Consider the following 17500-nt stretch of genomic DNA (forward strand, 5'->3'; position numbering starts at 1 on the left):
AATTGGTAGTGAAATGTAAAAAATATTATTTCAAAAAGTGGTGCATGCCTACTGTATCTATTCACTCCCTTTGCTATGAAGCCCCTAAATACGATCTGGTGCAACCAATTCCCCTCAGAAGTCACAGAATTCATTAAATAAACTCCACCTGTGTGCAATCTACGTGTCACATGATCTCAGTATATATACACCTGTTCTGAAAGGCCCCAGAGTCTGCAACACCACTCAGCAAGGGGCACCACCAACGCAAGCGGCCCCATGAAGACCAAGGAGCTCTCCAAACAGGTCAGGGACAAGGTTGTGGAGAGGTACAGATCAGGGTTGGGTTATAAAAAAAGATCAGAAACTTTAAACATCCCAAAGAGCACCATTAAATGGAAAGGATATGGCACAACAACAAAACTGCCAAGAGATGGTCGCCCACCAAAACTCACAGATCAGGCAAGGGGGGCTTTATCTGCCCATAGGACCACTCCACAGAACTGGGCTTTAAAGAAGAGTGGCCAGAAAAAAAGCCATTGCTTTGGCAAACACCAAACACGTTTGCCAAAAGGCATGTGGGAGACTCCAAAAACATATGGAAGAAGGTATTCTGGTCAGTTGACACTAAAATTGAGCTTTTTGGCCAGCTATGTCTGGCACAAACCCAACACCTCTCATCACCCCGAGAGCACCATCCCCATAGTGAAGCATGGTGGTGGCAGCATCATGCTATGGGGATGTTTTTCATCAGCAGGGACTGGGAAACTGGTCAGAAATGATGGAATGATGGATGGTGCTAAATACAGGGAAATTCTTGAGGGAAACCTGTTTCAGTCTTCCAGAGATTTGAGACTGGGACGGAGGTTCACCTTCCAGCAGGACAATGACCCTAAGCATACTGCTAAAGCAACACTCGAGTGGTTTAAGGGGAAACGTTTAAATGTATTGGAATTGGCCTAGTCAAAGCCCAGACCTCAATCCAATTGAGAATCTGTGGTATGACTTCAAAATTGCTGTACACCAGCGGTACCCATCCAACTTGAAGGAGCTGGAGCAGTTTTGCTTGAAGAATGGCCAAAAATGGCCAAAAATCCCTGTGGCTAAATGTGCAAGCTTTGACTTTGGGGGAGTAATGCACGCTCAAGTTTTCTGTTTTTTTGTCATATTTCTTGTTTGTTTCACAATAAAAAACATTGTTCTGTAAATGTTGTGTAAATCAAATGATACAACCCCCCCAAAAATATATTCTAATTCCAGGTTGCAAGGCAACAAAAGAGGAAAAATGCCAAAGGGGGTGAATACTTTCGCAAGGCAACTGTACGAGATCTTCAGTTTCTTAGCAATTTCTCACATGGAACAGCCTTCATTTCTCAGAACAAGAATAGACTGACAAGTTTCAGAAGGAAGTACGTTGTTCCTGGCCATTTTGAGCCTGTAATCCAACCCACAAATGCTGATGCCCTAAATACTCTAAAGAAGGACAGTTTTATTGCTTCTTTAATCAGTACAACAGTTTTCAGCTGTGCTAACATAATTGCAAAATGTTTTTCTAATGATGAATTAGCCTTTTAAAATGATAAACTTGGATAAGCTAACACAACGTGCCATTGGAACATAGAAGTGATGGTTGTTGATAATGGGCCTCTGTACGACTATGTAGATATTCCATTAAAAAATCATCTGTTTCCAGCTACAATAGTAATTTACTACATTAACAATGTCTACACTGTATTTCTGATCAATTTGATGTTACTGTAATGGACAAAAAATTGCTATTCTTTCCAATAAAAGGACATTTCTAAGTGACCCAAAACGTTTGAACGGTAGTGTATATCTTCATGACATCTGAATGTATTTATTTTTTAAATCTTTATTCAAATAGGCAAGTCAGTTAAGAATAATGTTTTATTTATTTTACCTTTATTTAACTAGGCAAGTCAGTTAAGAACTATTTTTTATTTTCAATGACGGCCTAAGAACAGTGGGTTAACTGCCTTGTTCAGGTGCAGAACGACAGATATTAACCTTGTCAGCTCGGGGCTTCGGTCTTGTAACCTTTCGGTTGCTAGTCCAACGCTCTAACCACTAGACTACCTGCCTCCTCTACACTCTAACCACTAGGCTACCTGCCTCCTCTACACTCTAACCACTAGGCTACCTGCCTCCTCTACACTCTAACCACTAGGCTACCTGCCTCCTCTACACTCTAACCACTAGGCTACCTGCCTCCTCTACACTCTAACCACTAGGCTACCCTGCCCCCTCTACACTCTAACCACTAGGCTACCTGCCGCCTCTACACTCTAACCACTAGGCTACCTGCCACCGCTACATTCTAACCACTAGGCTACCTGCCACCTCTACACTCTAACCACTAGGCTACCCTGCCACCTCTACACTCTAACCACTAGGCTACCTGCCACCTCTACACTCTAACCACTAGGCTACCCTGCCACCTCTACACTCTAACCACTAGGCTACCCTGCCCCCTCTACACTCTAACCACTAGGCTACCTGCCTCCTCTACACTCTAACCACTAGGCTACCCTGCCACCTCTACACTCTAACCACTAGGCTACCTGCCACCTCTACACTCTAACCACTAGGCTACCTGCCACCTCTACACTCTAACCACTAGGCTACCCTGCCACCTCTACACTCTAACCACTAGGCTACCCTGCCCCCTCTACACTCTAACCACTAGGCTACCTGCCTCCTCTACACTCTAACCACTAGGCTACCCTGCCACCTCTACACTCTAACCACTAGACTACCCTGCCACCTCTACACTCTAACCACTAGGCTACCTGCCACCTCTACACTCTAACCACTAGGCTACCTGCCTCCTCTACACTCTAACCACTAGGCTACCTGCCACCCTATTCAACATGTACAGTAAAACCATAGGAGAAACCAAACAAGTATACATCTATCCATGTACCAGTCACCATATATCAAGAGTTGTAGTCTAAAGGTGCTTCACTCTGACAGTCTAGACCAGTCTAAAGGTCCTTCACCCTGACAATCTAGACTAGTCTAAATGTCCTTCACCCTGACAGTCTAGACCAGTCTAAATGTCCTTCACTTTGACAGTCTAAAGGTCCTTCACTCTGACAGTCTAGACCAGTCTAAAGGTCCTTCACCCTGACAATCTAGACTAGTCTAAATGTCCTTCACCCTGACAGTCTAGACCAGTCTAAATGTCCTTCACTCTGACAGTCTAAAGGTCCTTCACTCTGACAGTCTAGACCAGTCTAAATGTCCTTCACCCTGACAGTCTAGACCAGTCTAAAGGTCCTTCACCCTGACAGTCTAGACCAGTCTAAATGTCCTTCACCCTGACAGTCTAAAGGTCCTTCACCCTGACAGTCTAGACCAGTCTAAATGTCCTTCACCCTGACAGTCTAGACCAGTCTAAATGTCCTTCACCCTGACAGTCTAAAGGTACTTCACCCTGACAGTCTAGACCAGTCTAAATGTCCTTTACCCTGACAGTCTAGACCAGTCTAAAGGTCCTTCACCCTGACAGTCTAGACCAGTCTAAAGGTCCTTCACCCTGCCAGTCTAGACCAGTCTAAAGGTCCTTCACCCTGCCAGTCTAGACCAGTCTAAAGGTCCTTCACCCTGCCAGTCTAGACCAGTCTAAAGGTCCTTCACCCTGCCAGTCTAGACCAGTCTAAAGGTCCTTCACCCTGCCAGTCTAGACCAGTCTAAAGGTCCTTCACCCTGCCAGTCTAGACCAGTCTAAAGGTCCTTCACCCTGACAGTCTAGACCAGTCTAAAGGTCCTTCACCCTGACAGTCTAGACCAGTCTAAAGGTCCTTCACCCTGACAGTCTAGACCAGTCTAAAGGTCCTTCACCCTGCCAGCCTAGACCAGTCTAAAGGTCCTTCACCCTGACAGTCTAGACCAGTCTAAAGGTCCTTCACCCTGCCAGCCTAGACCAGTCTAAAGGTCCTTCACCCTGACAGTCTAGACCAGTCTAAAGGTCCTTCACCCTGCCAGCCTAGACCAGTCTAAAGGTCCTTCACCCTGACAGTCTAGACCAGTCTAAAGGTCCTTCACCCTGCCAGCCTAGACCAGTCTAAAGGTCCTTCACCCTGACAGTCTAGACCAGTCTAAAGGTCCTTCACCCTGCCAGCCTAGACCAGTCTAAAGGTCCTTCACCCTGACAGTCTAGACCAGTCTAAAGGTCCTTCACCCTGCCAGCCTAGACCAGTCTAAAGGTCCTTCACCCTGCCAGCCTAGACCAGTCTAAAGGTCCTTCACCCTGCCAGCCTAGACCAGTCTAAAGGTCCTTCACCCTGCCAGCCTAGACCAGTCTAAAGGTCCTTCACCCTGACAGTCTAGACCAGTCCATAGAACAGTAGATGTGTTATGTCTATGGGGGCTTATACATAGACTACGCCTAAACCTTCACTTACCGATGGAGCCTCTCTCCCTTCTCTCCCCATCTCGTCCTTCCTCTCTCCCTCACTCCCCTTTCTCCCTTCTCTCCCAAACTCTTCCCTCCTCTTTCCCTCAATCCCCTCTCTCCCCAACTCTTCCCTTCTCTCCCTCACTCCCCTCTCTCCCTTCTCTCCCCATCTCGTTCTTCCACTCTCCCTCACTCCCGTCTCTCCCTCACTCCCCTCTCTCAAACTCGTCCTTCCTCTCTCCCTCACTCCCCTCTCTCCCTTCTCTCCCCATCTCGTCCTTCCTCTCTCCCTCACTCCCCTCTCTCCCTTCTCTCCCCAACTCTTCCCCCCTCTCTCCCTCACTCCCCTGTGTCCCTTCTCTCCCCAACTCGTCCTTCCTCTCTCCCTCACTCCCCTCTCTCCCTTCTCTCCCCAACTCTTTCCCCCTCTCTCCCTCACTCCCCTCTGTCCCTTCTCTCCCCAACTCTTCCCCCCTCTCTCCCTGACTCCCCTGTGTCCCTTCTCTCCCCAACTCGTCCTTCCTCTCGCCCTCACTCCCCTCTGTCCCTTCTCTCCCCAACTCTTCCCCCCTCTCTCCCTCACTCCCCTGTGTCCCTTCTCTCCCCAACTCGTCCTTCCTCTCTCCCTCACTCCCCTCTCCCTTCTCTCCCCAACTCTTCCCCCTCTCTCCCTCACTCCCCTCTGTCCCTTCTCTCCCCAACTCGTCCTTCATCTCTCCCTCACTCCCCTCTCTCCCTTCTCTCCCCAACTCGTCCCCCCTCTCTCCCTCACTCCCCTCTGTCCCTTCTCTCCCCAACTCGTCCTTCATCTCTCCCTCACTCCCCTCTCTCCCTTCTCTCCCCAACTCATCCCCCCTCTCTCCCTCACTCCACACTGTCCCTTCTCTCCCCATCTCGTCCTTCCGCTCTCCCTCACTCCCCTCTCTCCCAAACTCGTCCTTCCTCTCTCCCAAACTCGTCCTTCCTCTCTCCCTCACTCCCCTCTCTCCCAAACTCGTCCTTCCTCTCTCCCTCACTCCCCTCTCTCCCTTCTCTCCCCAACTCTTCCCCCCTCTCTCCCTCACTCCCCTCTGTCCCTTCTCTCCACAACTCGTCCTTCCTCTCTCCCTCACTCCCCTCTCTCCCTTCTCTCCCCAACTCGTCCTTCCTCTCTCCCTCACTCCCCTCTCTCCCTTCTCTCCCCAACTCGTCCTTCCTCTCTCCCTCACTCCCCTCTCTCCCTTCTCTCCCCAACTCGTCCTTCCTCTCTCCCTCACTCCCCTCTGTCCCTTCTCTTCCCAACTCGTCCTTCCTCTCTCCCTCACTCCCCTCTCTCCCCAACTCGTCCTTCCTCTCTCCCTCACTCCCCTCTGTCCCCTTTCTCCACCTATCCCCCCATCAGAATAACTTCCCAGCCAGTAGTAAGCCTCGCCTGCAGGACCTGACGTCTACTGTGGATCTGCTGACCAGCATCACCTTCTTCAGAATGAAGGTACGGAAATATGTCTTAGTGTCACACACACACACACACACACACACACACACACACACACACACACACACACACACACACACACACACATGGTTGATCGATCCTGCTCCTGTGGTGTCAGGCTGGTAGTGCTGAGCGATAAGAGCTTTTTGAGGTTGTTTCAAAAATGGTTTAAAATGTTTTTACATGAAATGCGCTATGCATTATGTGGGTTGATCGCCATAACAACACAGAATAAATAGCACCAATATGGCAGTGACTGTTGCTTACTGCTGATCACCCATTAACCATCATTTATTCACATTACTTTGATAAAAGGTTTGTTTTATTTGATGACTTTATCATTTCATTCCAAGTCATCATCTCTTCTCCACAGAGCTGCTGCCTCTGCCGTTTGACAAAATCACTATTTTAGTAGTTCTTCAATTTAAATAAGCCTACTTTTATGAGGGCTGAATACCAACTATCAATCGCTTAGATTGTGTCTTCAGGTTAAGAGATACCTTGTGAAGCGACCTCTCTCTTTCCCTCTCCGTTGCTCATTCTACTGTCTCTTTTAGGTAACCGGTGTAAAAGAAACAGACCGGAGAAGTAGACAGGCAATGGATTCTGGTCATTAAGCACGTTTCCAACCACAGTTATTATGAGTTATTAAAGTCAGGACCGTATGAAAAAAAAAATCACGATAGCTTTGATGGGAAACAGGATGTTTCGGTTACAATTTTATAAATGCATAAATTCCTTCGTTGGATACGGTGGGATCTTTTTGTGTCGGTAAACTGTATTATGCGAGAAATGGCGGTGGAAACGCTTTTATGCGCAAATATTGATATAATAGCCATCATAATGAGGTAAACTTGGGAGTCATGTGATGACATGCTGTGTGGTCCTCCCACTACGACTCGGGACACCATGCGGTTTGTTAGCCTACAGATGATGAAATAATGATGTATTAACTTTACAGGGTGGTGGAAGCGCATGGTGATCTTGACGCTCCTTTCAAAATAAATATCTATGGTCTGATTCTGGTGACATGATGATCGATGCTCGACTGCCGTTTGACTAATAATAATATTATCGCTTTTATCCGTAATAATCTTATCATGTTGACCAGTGGTTCCTAAACTGGGGGGCGTGAGGGGATCTGCCTTTTATTTCAAAAAACATTTTTTTTAAGGAACTCTATCCAGCTTTCAACTTACTCTTGGCATTTGTAATAGTAGAATGCAGAAGGTGCAATTTCTAAATTGGGTAGTACATCATCAGTTCCTAATGTCAGTCATTGCAGATGCACGACATGTTCCCCCAATGCTGGACGGGGGGTTTAAGTGGAAAGGTTAGTGTGGTTAACTACCACGTTTTTTCTGCGCTAGTTTTTGAATATTGGCTTCCCTGCTACATCGCCAAGTATGCGCTTGATCTGATTGATCTCTACAGAAACTGTGCAATGTATAGTTTAAAGTTCGTTCATTGGTATGAATGTTCACATACAGTAGCCGAAGTAATGTGTTTTACTGTGTTCAGGTGTTTAAATGCACTTTACATTTGTTTGATTTCAGGCAGTGTTGCACTGACTGAATGTCTGTCTGTCTGTCTGTCTGATGGTCTTTCTGTCTGACTGTCTCTCTGTCTGACTGTCTCTCTGTCTCCCTCAAGCAGTGTTGCACTGAATGTCTGTCTGTCTGTCTGTCTGTCTGTCTGTCTGACTGACTGACTGTCTTTCTGTCTGAGTATCTGACTGTCTGACTGTCTCTCTGTCTCCCTCGTGTGGCCAGGTATTGGAACTTCAGAACCCCCCCAGGGCAGCCCATGTGGTGAGAGACTGTGTGAAGGCCTGTGGTAACTCCACCTACGAGTACATATTTAACAACTGTATAGACCTCTACATGAGACAGTTCCAGCCCGCCCAAGTACCTGTGAGTGTAATCAGGAAGAACACTAACCTAATAAATAATAACTATTTCTGAGTGCAGGCCTGCAACACTAGATAACCTTATTAGAAATATTTTCTTTTCAGATTGTATTTTACTGATACATTTTTTTGCAATGTGAATATTGTGTTGCAACTGAGACAATCTGGTTCCATTTGTGTCCTGAGGCAAAGCCGGTCTAAAAATATATATGAATAAAAACATTTGTAATCTAATGGCTAATTCCCTTCTCTTTCCCACAGCCCAAGCCAGAGCACAAAAAGGAGATGAAGAACAATGAAAAGGAGAAGAAACAGGGAGAGGAGGTGGAGGAGGAAGATGAAGAGGAGGAAGTGAAGAAGGAGCCAGAAGAGACGGGGCCTACTATCCACAACCTGGACTTCTGGCCAAAACTCATCACTCTCATCGTCTCCATCATAGAAGAAGATAATCACTCCTACACACCCATCATTAACCAGTCAGTACACACACACACACACACACACACACACACACACACACACACACACACACACACACACACACACACACACACACACACACACACACACACACACACACACACACACACACACACACACACACACAGTGGCAAGAAAAGGTATGTGAACCCTTTGGAAATACCTGAATTTTTGCATAAATTGGTCATAAAATGTGATCTTATCTTCATCTAAATTACAACAATAGACAAACAGTCTGCTTAAACTAATAACACACACAATTTTACATTTTCATGTCTTTATTGAACACAGTGTAATCATTCACATTACAGGGTGCAAAAAGTATGTGAACTCTTGGATTTAATAACTGGTTGACCCTCCTTTGGCAGCAGTAACCTCAACCAAACGTTTCCTGTAGTTGCGTATCAGACCTGCACAACGGTCGGGAGGAATATTGGACCGTTCCTCTTTACAAAACTATTTCAGTTCAGCAATATTCTTGGGATGTCTGGTGTGAACTGCTCTCTTGAGGTCATGCCACAGCATCTCAATCGGGTTGAGGTCAGGACTCTGACTGGGCCACTCAGGTTGAGGTCAGGACTCTGACTGGGCCACTCAGGTTGAGGTCATGACTCTGACTGGGCCACTCAGGTTGAGGTCATGACTCTGACTGGGCCACTCAGGTTGAGGTCAGGACTCTGACTGGGCCACTCAGGTTGAGGTCAGGACTCTGACTGGGCCCCTCAGGTTGAGGTCAGGACTCTGACTGGGCCACTCAGGTTGAGGTCAGGACTCTGACTGGGCCAATCGGGTTGAGGTCAGGACTCTGACTGGGCCACTCAGGTTGAGGTCAGGACTCTGACTGGGCCACTCAGGTTGAGATCAGGACTCTGACTGGGCCCCTCAGGTTGAGGTCAGGACTCTGACTGGGCCACTCAGGTTGAGGTCAGGACTCTGACTGGGCCACTCAGGTTGAGGTCAGGACTCTGACTGGGCCACTCAGGTTGAGGTCAGGACTCTGACTGGGCCAGTCAGGTTGAGGTCAGGACTCTGACTGGGCCACTCAGGTTGAGGTCAGGACTCTGACTGGGCAAGTCAGGTTGAGGTCAGGACTCTGACTGGGCCACTCAGGTTGAGGTCAGGACTCTGACTGGGCAAGTCAGGTTGAGGTCAGGACTCTGACTGGGCCACTCAGGTTGAGGTCAGGACTCTGACTGGGCCAGTCAGGTTGAGGTCAGGACTCTGACTGGGCCACTCAGGTTGAGGCCAGGACTCTGACTGGGCCCCTCAGGTTGAGGTCAGGACTCTGACTGGGCCACTCAGGTTGAGGTCAGGACTCTGACTGGGCCCCTCAGGTTGAGGTCAGGAATCTGACTGGGCCACTCGGGTTGAGGTCAGGACTCTGACTGGGCCAATCGGGTTGAGGTCAGGACTCTGACTGGGCCACTCAGGTTGAGGTCAGGACTCTGACTGGGCCACTCAGGTTGAGGTCAGGACTCTGACTGGGCCACTCAGGTTGAGGTCAGGACTCTGACTGGGCCACTCAGGTTGAGGTCAGGACTCTGACTGGGCCACTCAGGTTGAGGTCAGGACTCTGACTGGGCCACTCAGGTTGAGGTCAGGACTCTGACTGGGCCACTCAGGTTGAGGTCAGGACTCTGACTGGGCCACTCAGGTTGAGGTCAGGACTCTGACTGGGCCACTCAGGTTGAGGTCAGGACTCTGACTGGGCCCCTCAGGTTGAGGTCAGGAATCTGACTGGGCCACTCGGGTTGAGGTCAGGACTCTGACTGGGCCAATCGGGTTGAGGTCAGGACTCTGACTGGGCCACTCAGGTTGAGGTCAGGACTCTGACTGGGCCACTCAGGTTGAGGTCAGGACTCTGACTGGGCCACTCAGGTTGAGGTCAGGACTCTGACTGGGCCACTCAGGTTGAGGTCAGGACTCTGACTGGGCCACTCAGGTTGAGGTCAGGACTCTGACTGGGCCCCTCAGGTTGAGGTCAGGACTCTGACTGGGCCCCTCAGGTTGAGGTCAGGACTCTGACTGGGCCACTCAGGTTGAGGTCAGGACTCTGACTGGGCCCCTCAGGTTGAGGTCAGGACTCTGACTGGGCCACTCAGGTTGAGGTCAGGACTCTGACTGGGCCACTCAGGTTGAGGTCAGGACTCTGACTGGGCCACTCAGGTTGAGGTCAGGACTCTGACTGGGCCACTCAGGTTGAGGTCAGGACTCTGACTGGGCCACTCGGGTTGAGGTCAGGACTCTGACTGGGCCACTCGGGTTGAGGTCAGGACTCTGACTGGGCCACTCGGGTTGAGGTCAGGACTCTGACTGGGCCACTCAGGTTGAGGTCAGGACTCTGACTGGGCCACTCAGGTTGAGGTCAGGACTCTGACTGGGCCACTCAGGTTGAGGTCAGGACTCTGACTGGGCCACTCAGGTTGAGGTCAGGACTCTGACTGGGCCCCTCAGGTTGAGGTCAGGACTCTGACTGGGCCACTCAGGTTGAGGTCAGGACTCGACTGGGCCAATCGGGTTGAGGTCAGGACTCTGACTGGGCCACTCAGGTTGAGGTCAGGACTCTGACTGGGCCACTCAGGTTGAGATCAGGACTCTGACTGGGCCCCTCAGGTTGAGGTCAGGACTCTGACTGGGCCACTCAGGTTGAGGTCAGGACTCTGACTGGGCCACTCAGGTTGAGGTCAGGACTCTGACTGGGCCACTCAGGTTGAGGTCAGGACTCTGACTGGGCCAGTCAGGTTGAGGTCAGGACTCTGACTGGGCCACTCAGGTTGAGGTCAGGACTCTGACTGGGCAAGTCAGGTTGAGGTCAGGACTCTGACTGGGCCACTCAGGTTGAGGTCAGGACTCTGACTGGGCAAGTCAGGTTGAGGTCAGGACTCTGACTGGGCCACTCAGGTTGAGGTCAGGACTCTGACTGGGCCAGTCAGGTTGAGGTCAGGACTCTGACTGGGCCACTCAGGTTGAGGCCAGGACTCTGACTGGGCCCCTCAGGTTGAGGTCAGGACTCTGACTGGGCCACTCAGGTTGAGGTCAGGACTCTGACTGGGCCCCTCAGGTTGAGGTCAGGAATCTGACTGGGCCACTCGGGTTGAGGTCAGGACTCTGACTGGGCCAATCGGGTTGAGGTCAGGACTCTGACTGGGCCACTCAGGTTGAGGTCAGGACTCTGACTGGGCCACTCAGGTTGAGGTCAGGACTCTGACTGGGCCACTCAGGTTGAGGTCAGGACTCTGACTGGGCCACTCAGGTTGAGGTCAGGACTCTGACTGGGCCACTCAGGTTGAGGTCAGGACTCTGACTGGGCCACTCAGGTTGAGGTCAGGACTCTGACTGGGCCACTCAGGTTGAGGTCAGGACTCTGACTGGGCCACTCAGGTTGAGGTCAGGACTCTGACTGGGCCACTCAGGTTGAGGTCAGGACTCTGACTGGGCCCCTCAGGTTGAGGTCAGGAATCTGACTGGGCCACTCGGGTTGAGGTCAGGACTCTGACTGGGCCAATCGGGTTGAGGTCAGGACTCTGACTGGGCCACTCAGGTTGAGGTCAGGACTCTGACTGGGCCACTCAGGTTGAGGTCAGGACTCTGACTGGGCCACTCAGGTTGAGGTCAGGACTCTGACTGGGCCACTCAGGTTGAGGTCAGGACTCTGACTGGGCCACTCAGGTTGAGGTCAGGACTCTGACTGGGCCCCTCAGGTTGAGGTCAGGACTCTGACTGGGCCCCTCAGGTTGAGGTCAGGACTCTGACTGGGCCACTCAGGTTGAGGTCAGGACTCTGACTGGGCCCCTCAGGTTGAGGTCAGGACTCTGACTGGGCCACTCAGGTTGAGGTCAGGACTCTGACTGGGCCACTCAGGTTGAGGTCAGGACTCTGACTGGGCCACTCAGGTTGAGGTCAGGACTCTGACTGGGCCACTCAGGTTGAGGTCAGGACTCTGACTGGGCCACTCGGGTTGAGGTCAGGACTCTGACTGGGCCACTCGGGTTGAGGTCAGGACTCTGACTGGGCCACTCGGGTTGAGGTCAGGACTCTGACTGGGCCACTCCAGGAGGCATATTGTTTTCTGTTGAAGCCATTTTGTTGTTGATTTACTTCTGTGTTTTGGTTCGTTGTCCTGTTGCATCACCCAACTTCTGTTGAGCTTCAATTGGCAGACAGATAGCCTTACATTCTTCTGAAAAATGTCTTGATAAACTTGGGAATACATTTTTCTGTTGATGATAGCAAGCTGTCCAGGCCCTGAGGCAGCAAAGCAGCCCAAACCATGATGCTCCTTCCTCCACCATACTTTACAGTTGAGATGAGGTTTTGATGTTGGTGTGCTGTGCCTTTTTTTCTCCACATATAGTGTTGTATGTTCCTTCCAAACAACTCAACTTTAGTTTAATCTGTCCACAGAATATTTTGCCAGTAGCGCTTCTTCCGTGGTGTCCTCCCATGAACACCATTCTTGTTTAGTGTTTAATGTATTGTAGACTCGTCAACAGAGATGTTTGCATGTTCCAGAGATTTATGAGGATTCGTCTTAACCTCATTGAGCATTCTGCACTGTGCTCTTGCAGTCATCTTTGCAGGACGGCCACTCCCAGGGAGAGTAGCAACAGTGATGAACTTTCTCCATTTATAGACAATTTGTCATACCGTGGACTGGTGAACATCAAGGCTTTTAGAGATACTTTTGTAACCCTTTCCAGCTTTATGCAAGTCAACAATTCTTAGGTCTTCTGAGATCTCTTAGGTTCACATCAGCAAACAAACATTTTTTGAGTGTTTTTTATATGGCAAGGTAGCTCTAACCAACATCTCCAATCTCATCTCATTGATTGGACTCCAGGTTAGCTGACTCCTGACTCCAATTAGCTTTTGGAGAAGTCATTAGCCTAGGGGGTTCACATACTTTTCCCAACCTACACTGTGAATGTTTAAATGACGCATACAATTGTAGACAAGAAAAATACAATAATGTGTGTGTTATTCGTTTAAGCAGACTGTTTGTCTATTGTTGTGACTTAGATGGAGATCAGATCAAATTTGATGACCAATTTATGCAGAAATGCAGGTAATTCCAAAAGGTTTCACATACTGTTTTCTTGCCACTGTATATATAAATCCTGATGGTTAATTCAGCATGTCTAACTGGTCTGTGCCCCTGACCTCTGACCTCTGTGTTCCCAGGTTTCCTCAGGAGCTCAACGTGGGAAAGGTCAGTGGTGAGGTCATGTGGACGCTGTTCGCTCAGGACATGAAGTACGCCCTAGAAGGTAAGACAAGTTTGTGAGTGTGTGTGTGTGTATGCCCCCGACTGGTTGATGATGGCCGAGTATGTCTGTGTGTCAGTAGTAGCTTATCTACAGCCCCTTTACACACTAGTACCACTATGTAGCATGGTAGCACTGTTGTTTATCACACATAGAGCCATGTCCCATGCTAACATGTTAGAGATGGTTGATGTTGACTCCAGAGGGCTTCTGTTGTTTAGGAGTCTCATTATCGTCTACCTTTGTTTCTTGTTCTGTCACTCTGTCTCCACATCATCTCTCTCTTCCCGTCATTATCTTTCATGTGTTGTTTCCTTCTGCCATTCTGTCTTTAGTCATGTTCCCTACCAGCCATTCTGTCTTTAGTCATGTTTCCTGCTGCCATTCTGTCTTTAGTCATGTTTCCTACCAGCCATTCTGTCTTTAGTCATGTTCCCTACCAGCCATTCTGTCTTTAGTCATGTTTCCTGCTGCAAATTCTGTCTTTAGTCATGTTTCCTACTGCCATTCTGTCTTTAGTCATGTTTCCTGCTGCAAATTCTGTCTTTAGTCATGTTTCCTACTGCCATTCTGTCTTTAGTCATGTTTCCTACTGCCATTCTGTCTTTAGTCATGTTTCCTACTGCCATTCTGTCTTTAGTCATGTTTCCTACCTGCCATTCTGTCTTTAGTCATGTTTCCTACCAGCCATTCTGTCTTTAGTCACGTTTCCTATCAGCCATTCTGTCTTTAGTCATGTTTCTACCAGCCATTCTGTCTTTAGTCATGTTTCCTACTGCCATTCTGTCTTTAGTCATGTTTCCTACTGCTATTCTGTCTTTAGTCATGTTTCCTACTCCATTCTGTCTTTAGTCATGTTTCTTGCTGCCATTCTGTCTTTAGTCATGTTTCCTACTGTCTTTAGTCATGTTTCCTACTGCCATTCTGTTTTTAGTCACGTTTCCTACCAGCCATTCTGTCTTTAGTCAAGGTTTCCTACCAGCCATTCTGTCTTTAGTCATGTTTCCTACCAGCCATTCTGTCTTTAGTCATGTTTCCTACTGCCATTCTGTCTTTAGTCATGTTTCCTACTGCCATTCTGTCTTTAGTCACGTTTCCTACCAGCCATTCTGTCTTTAGTCACGTTTCCTACCGCCATTCTGTCTTTAGTCACGTTTCCTACCAGCCATTCTGTCTTTAGTCACGTTTCCTACCAGCCATTCTGTCTTTAGTCAAGGTTTCCTACCAGCCATTCTGTCTTTAGTCATGTTTCCTGCTGCCATTCTGTCTTTAGTCATGTTTCCTACTGCCATTCTGTCTTTAGTCATGTTTCCTACCAGCCATTCTGTCTTTAGTCATGTTTCCTACTGCCATTCTGTCTTTAGTCATGTTTCCTACTGCCATTCTGTCTTTAGTCATGTTTCCTACTGCCATTCTGTCTTTAGTCACGTTTCCTACCAGCCATTCTGTCTTTAGTCACGTTTCCTACCAGCCATTCTGTCTTTAGTCATGTTTCCTACCAGCCATTCTGTCTTTAGTCATGTTTCCTACTGCCATTCTGTCTTTAGTCATGTTTCCTACTGCCATTCTGTTTTTAGTCATGTTTCCTACTGCCATTCTGTCTTTAGTCATGTTTCCTACCAGCCATTCTGTCTTTAGTCATGTTTCCTACTGCCATTCTGTCTTTAGTCATGTTTCCTACCAGCCATTCTGTCTTTAGTCATGTTTCCTACTGCCATTCTGTCTTTAGTCATGTTTCCTACCAGCCATTCTGTCTTTAGTCACGTTTCCTACCAGCCATTCTGTCTTTAGTCATGTTTCCTACCAGCCATTCTGTCTTTAGTCATGTTTCCTACTGCCATTCTGTCTTTAGTCATGTTTCCTACTGTCTTTAGTCATGTTTCCTACTGCCATTCTGTCTTTAGTCATGTTTCCTACTGCCATTCTGTCTTTAGTCATGTTTCCTACTGCCATTCTGTCTTTAGTCATGTTTCCTACCAGCCATTCTGTCTTTAGTCATGTTTCCTACTGCCATTCTGTCTTTAGTCATGTTTCCTACTGCCATTCTGTCTTTAGTCATGTTTCCTACTGTCTTTAGTCATGTTTCCTACTGCCATTCTGTCTTTAGTCATGTTTCCTACCAGCCATTCTGTCTTTAGTCATGTTTCCTACTGCCATTCTGTCTTTAGTCATGTTTCCTACCAGCCATTCTGTCTTTAGTCATGTTTCCTACTGCCATTCTGTCTTTAGTCATGTTTCCTACCAGCCATTCTGTCTTTAGTCACGTTTCCTACCAGCCATTCTGTCTTTAGTCATGTTTCCTACCAGCCATTCTGTCTTTAGTCATGTTTCCTACTGCCATTCTGTCTTTAGTCATGTTTCCTACTGTCTTTAGTCATGTTTCCTACTGCCATTCTGTCTTTAGTCATGTTTCCTACTGCCATTCTGTCTTTAGTCATGTTTCCTACTGCCATTCTGTCTTTAGTCATGTTTCCTACCAGCCATTCTGTCTTTAGTCATGTTTCCTACTGCCATTCTGTCTTTAGTCATGTTTCCTACTGCCATTCTGTCTTTAGTCATGTTTCCTACTGCCATTCTGTCTTTAGTCATGTTTCCTACCAGCCATTCTGTCTTTAGTCATGTTTCCTACCAGCCATTCTGTCTTTAGTCATGTTTCCTACCAGCCATTCTGTCTTTAGTCATGTTTCCTACTGCCATTCTGTCTTTAGTCATGTTTCCTACTGCTATTCTGTCTTTAGTCATGTTTCCTACTGCCATTCTGTCTTTAGTCATGTTTCCTACTGCCATTCTGTCTTTAGTCATGTTTCCTACTGCCATTCTGTCTTTAGTCATGTTTCCTACTGCCATTCTGTCTTTAGTCATGTTTCCTACTGCCATTCTGTCTTTAGTCATGTTTCCTACTGCCATTCTGTCTTTAGTCATGTTTCCTACTGCCATTCTGTCTTTAGTCATGTTTCCTACTGCCATTCTGTCTTTAGTCATGTTTCCTACTGCCATTCTGTCTTTAGTCACGTTTCCTACTGCCATTCTCTTTTCTCTCTTTTGCTCTCTCCTTTCCCTCTTTCTGATTCTTTCTGACTTTTCTTTCTCTTCGTCTTGTACTCTCCTCTTCTCTCTCATGCTTGGTCTCTTATTTGTGTTGCCATCTCAGCTCCTGAAACAATTTGGATCCGTACACTAGACATTATGCTGTTAAGAGGTGTGTGTGTGTTTGTGTGTCTTTGGGTTGATCACTTTTGCTGTGCTCTTATTGTCTTGTTGACCACTAAGCCATTTCCCAGTGAATGCCTGTAATGATTTGAGCTGTGTTAGCCATGGGGGGTGACCAAGTCTAGACTAGTGTTTGCTGGCCCAGAGTACTTAGCACCTCCGAACGTGGAGTGGGCACCAATGTTACATGGCACGAAAACTGTAAGCAGCCAGATGTCAACAGCGAGTGGTCCCTAAAACAGGCAGACAAAAGCCAGATCCACATTCAGTGGCCTTTAGAAGGAGACGAGATTGAACTCAGTACCAGTAAACGTGGGAAGAAGAAGAATATGTTTTACAGCAAAGGCGACCTTGTCTACACACTGACTACACACTGACTACACACTGACTACACACTGACTACACTGTCTACACACTGTCTACACACTGAGTATACACTGACTACACACTGACTACACACTGTCTACACACTGACTACAGACATACTACAGACTGTCTACACACTGACTACACACTGAGTATACACTGACTACACACTGACTACACACTGACTACACACTGACTACACACTGAGTATACACTGACTACACACTGACTACACACTGTCTACACACTGACTACAGACATAATACAGACTGTCTACACACTGACTACACACTGTCTACACACTGACTACACACTGACTACACACTGACTACACACTGACTACACACTGACTACACACTGTCTACACACTGTCTACACACTGTCTACAGACTGTCTAC

General features: G+C 47.9%; 1 protein-coding gene across 1 annotated transcript in view; it reads left to right on the plus strand.

Annotated features, from left to right (window-relative positions):
• LOC135506298 (protein unc-13 homolog B-like) overlaps positions 1-17500 on the plus strand; it is a 76616-nt gene that overhangs the window by 31866 nt on the left and 27250 nt on the right. The window contains exons 11-14 of the mRNA XM_064925823.1: positions 5781-5870; positions 7646-7786; positions 8044-8258; positions 13444-13529. Coding sequence (XP_064781895.1) covers positions 5781-5870; positions 7646-7786; positions 8044-8258; positions 13444-13529 — 532 coding nt within the window. The remainder of the gene's footprint in view (positions 1-5780; positions 5871-7645; positions 7787-8043; positions 8259-13443; positions 13530-17500) is intronic.

The sequence above is a fragment of the Oncorhynchus masou genome, chromosome 1, assembly GCF_036934945.1.
Source record: "Oncorhynchus masou masou isolate Uvic2021 chromosome 1, UVic_Omas_1.1, whole genome shotgun sequence".
In the NCBI taxonomy this organism is placed as follows: Eukaryota; Metazoa; Chordata; class Actinopteri; order Salmoniformes; family Salmonidae; genus Oncorhynchus; species Oncorhynchus masou.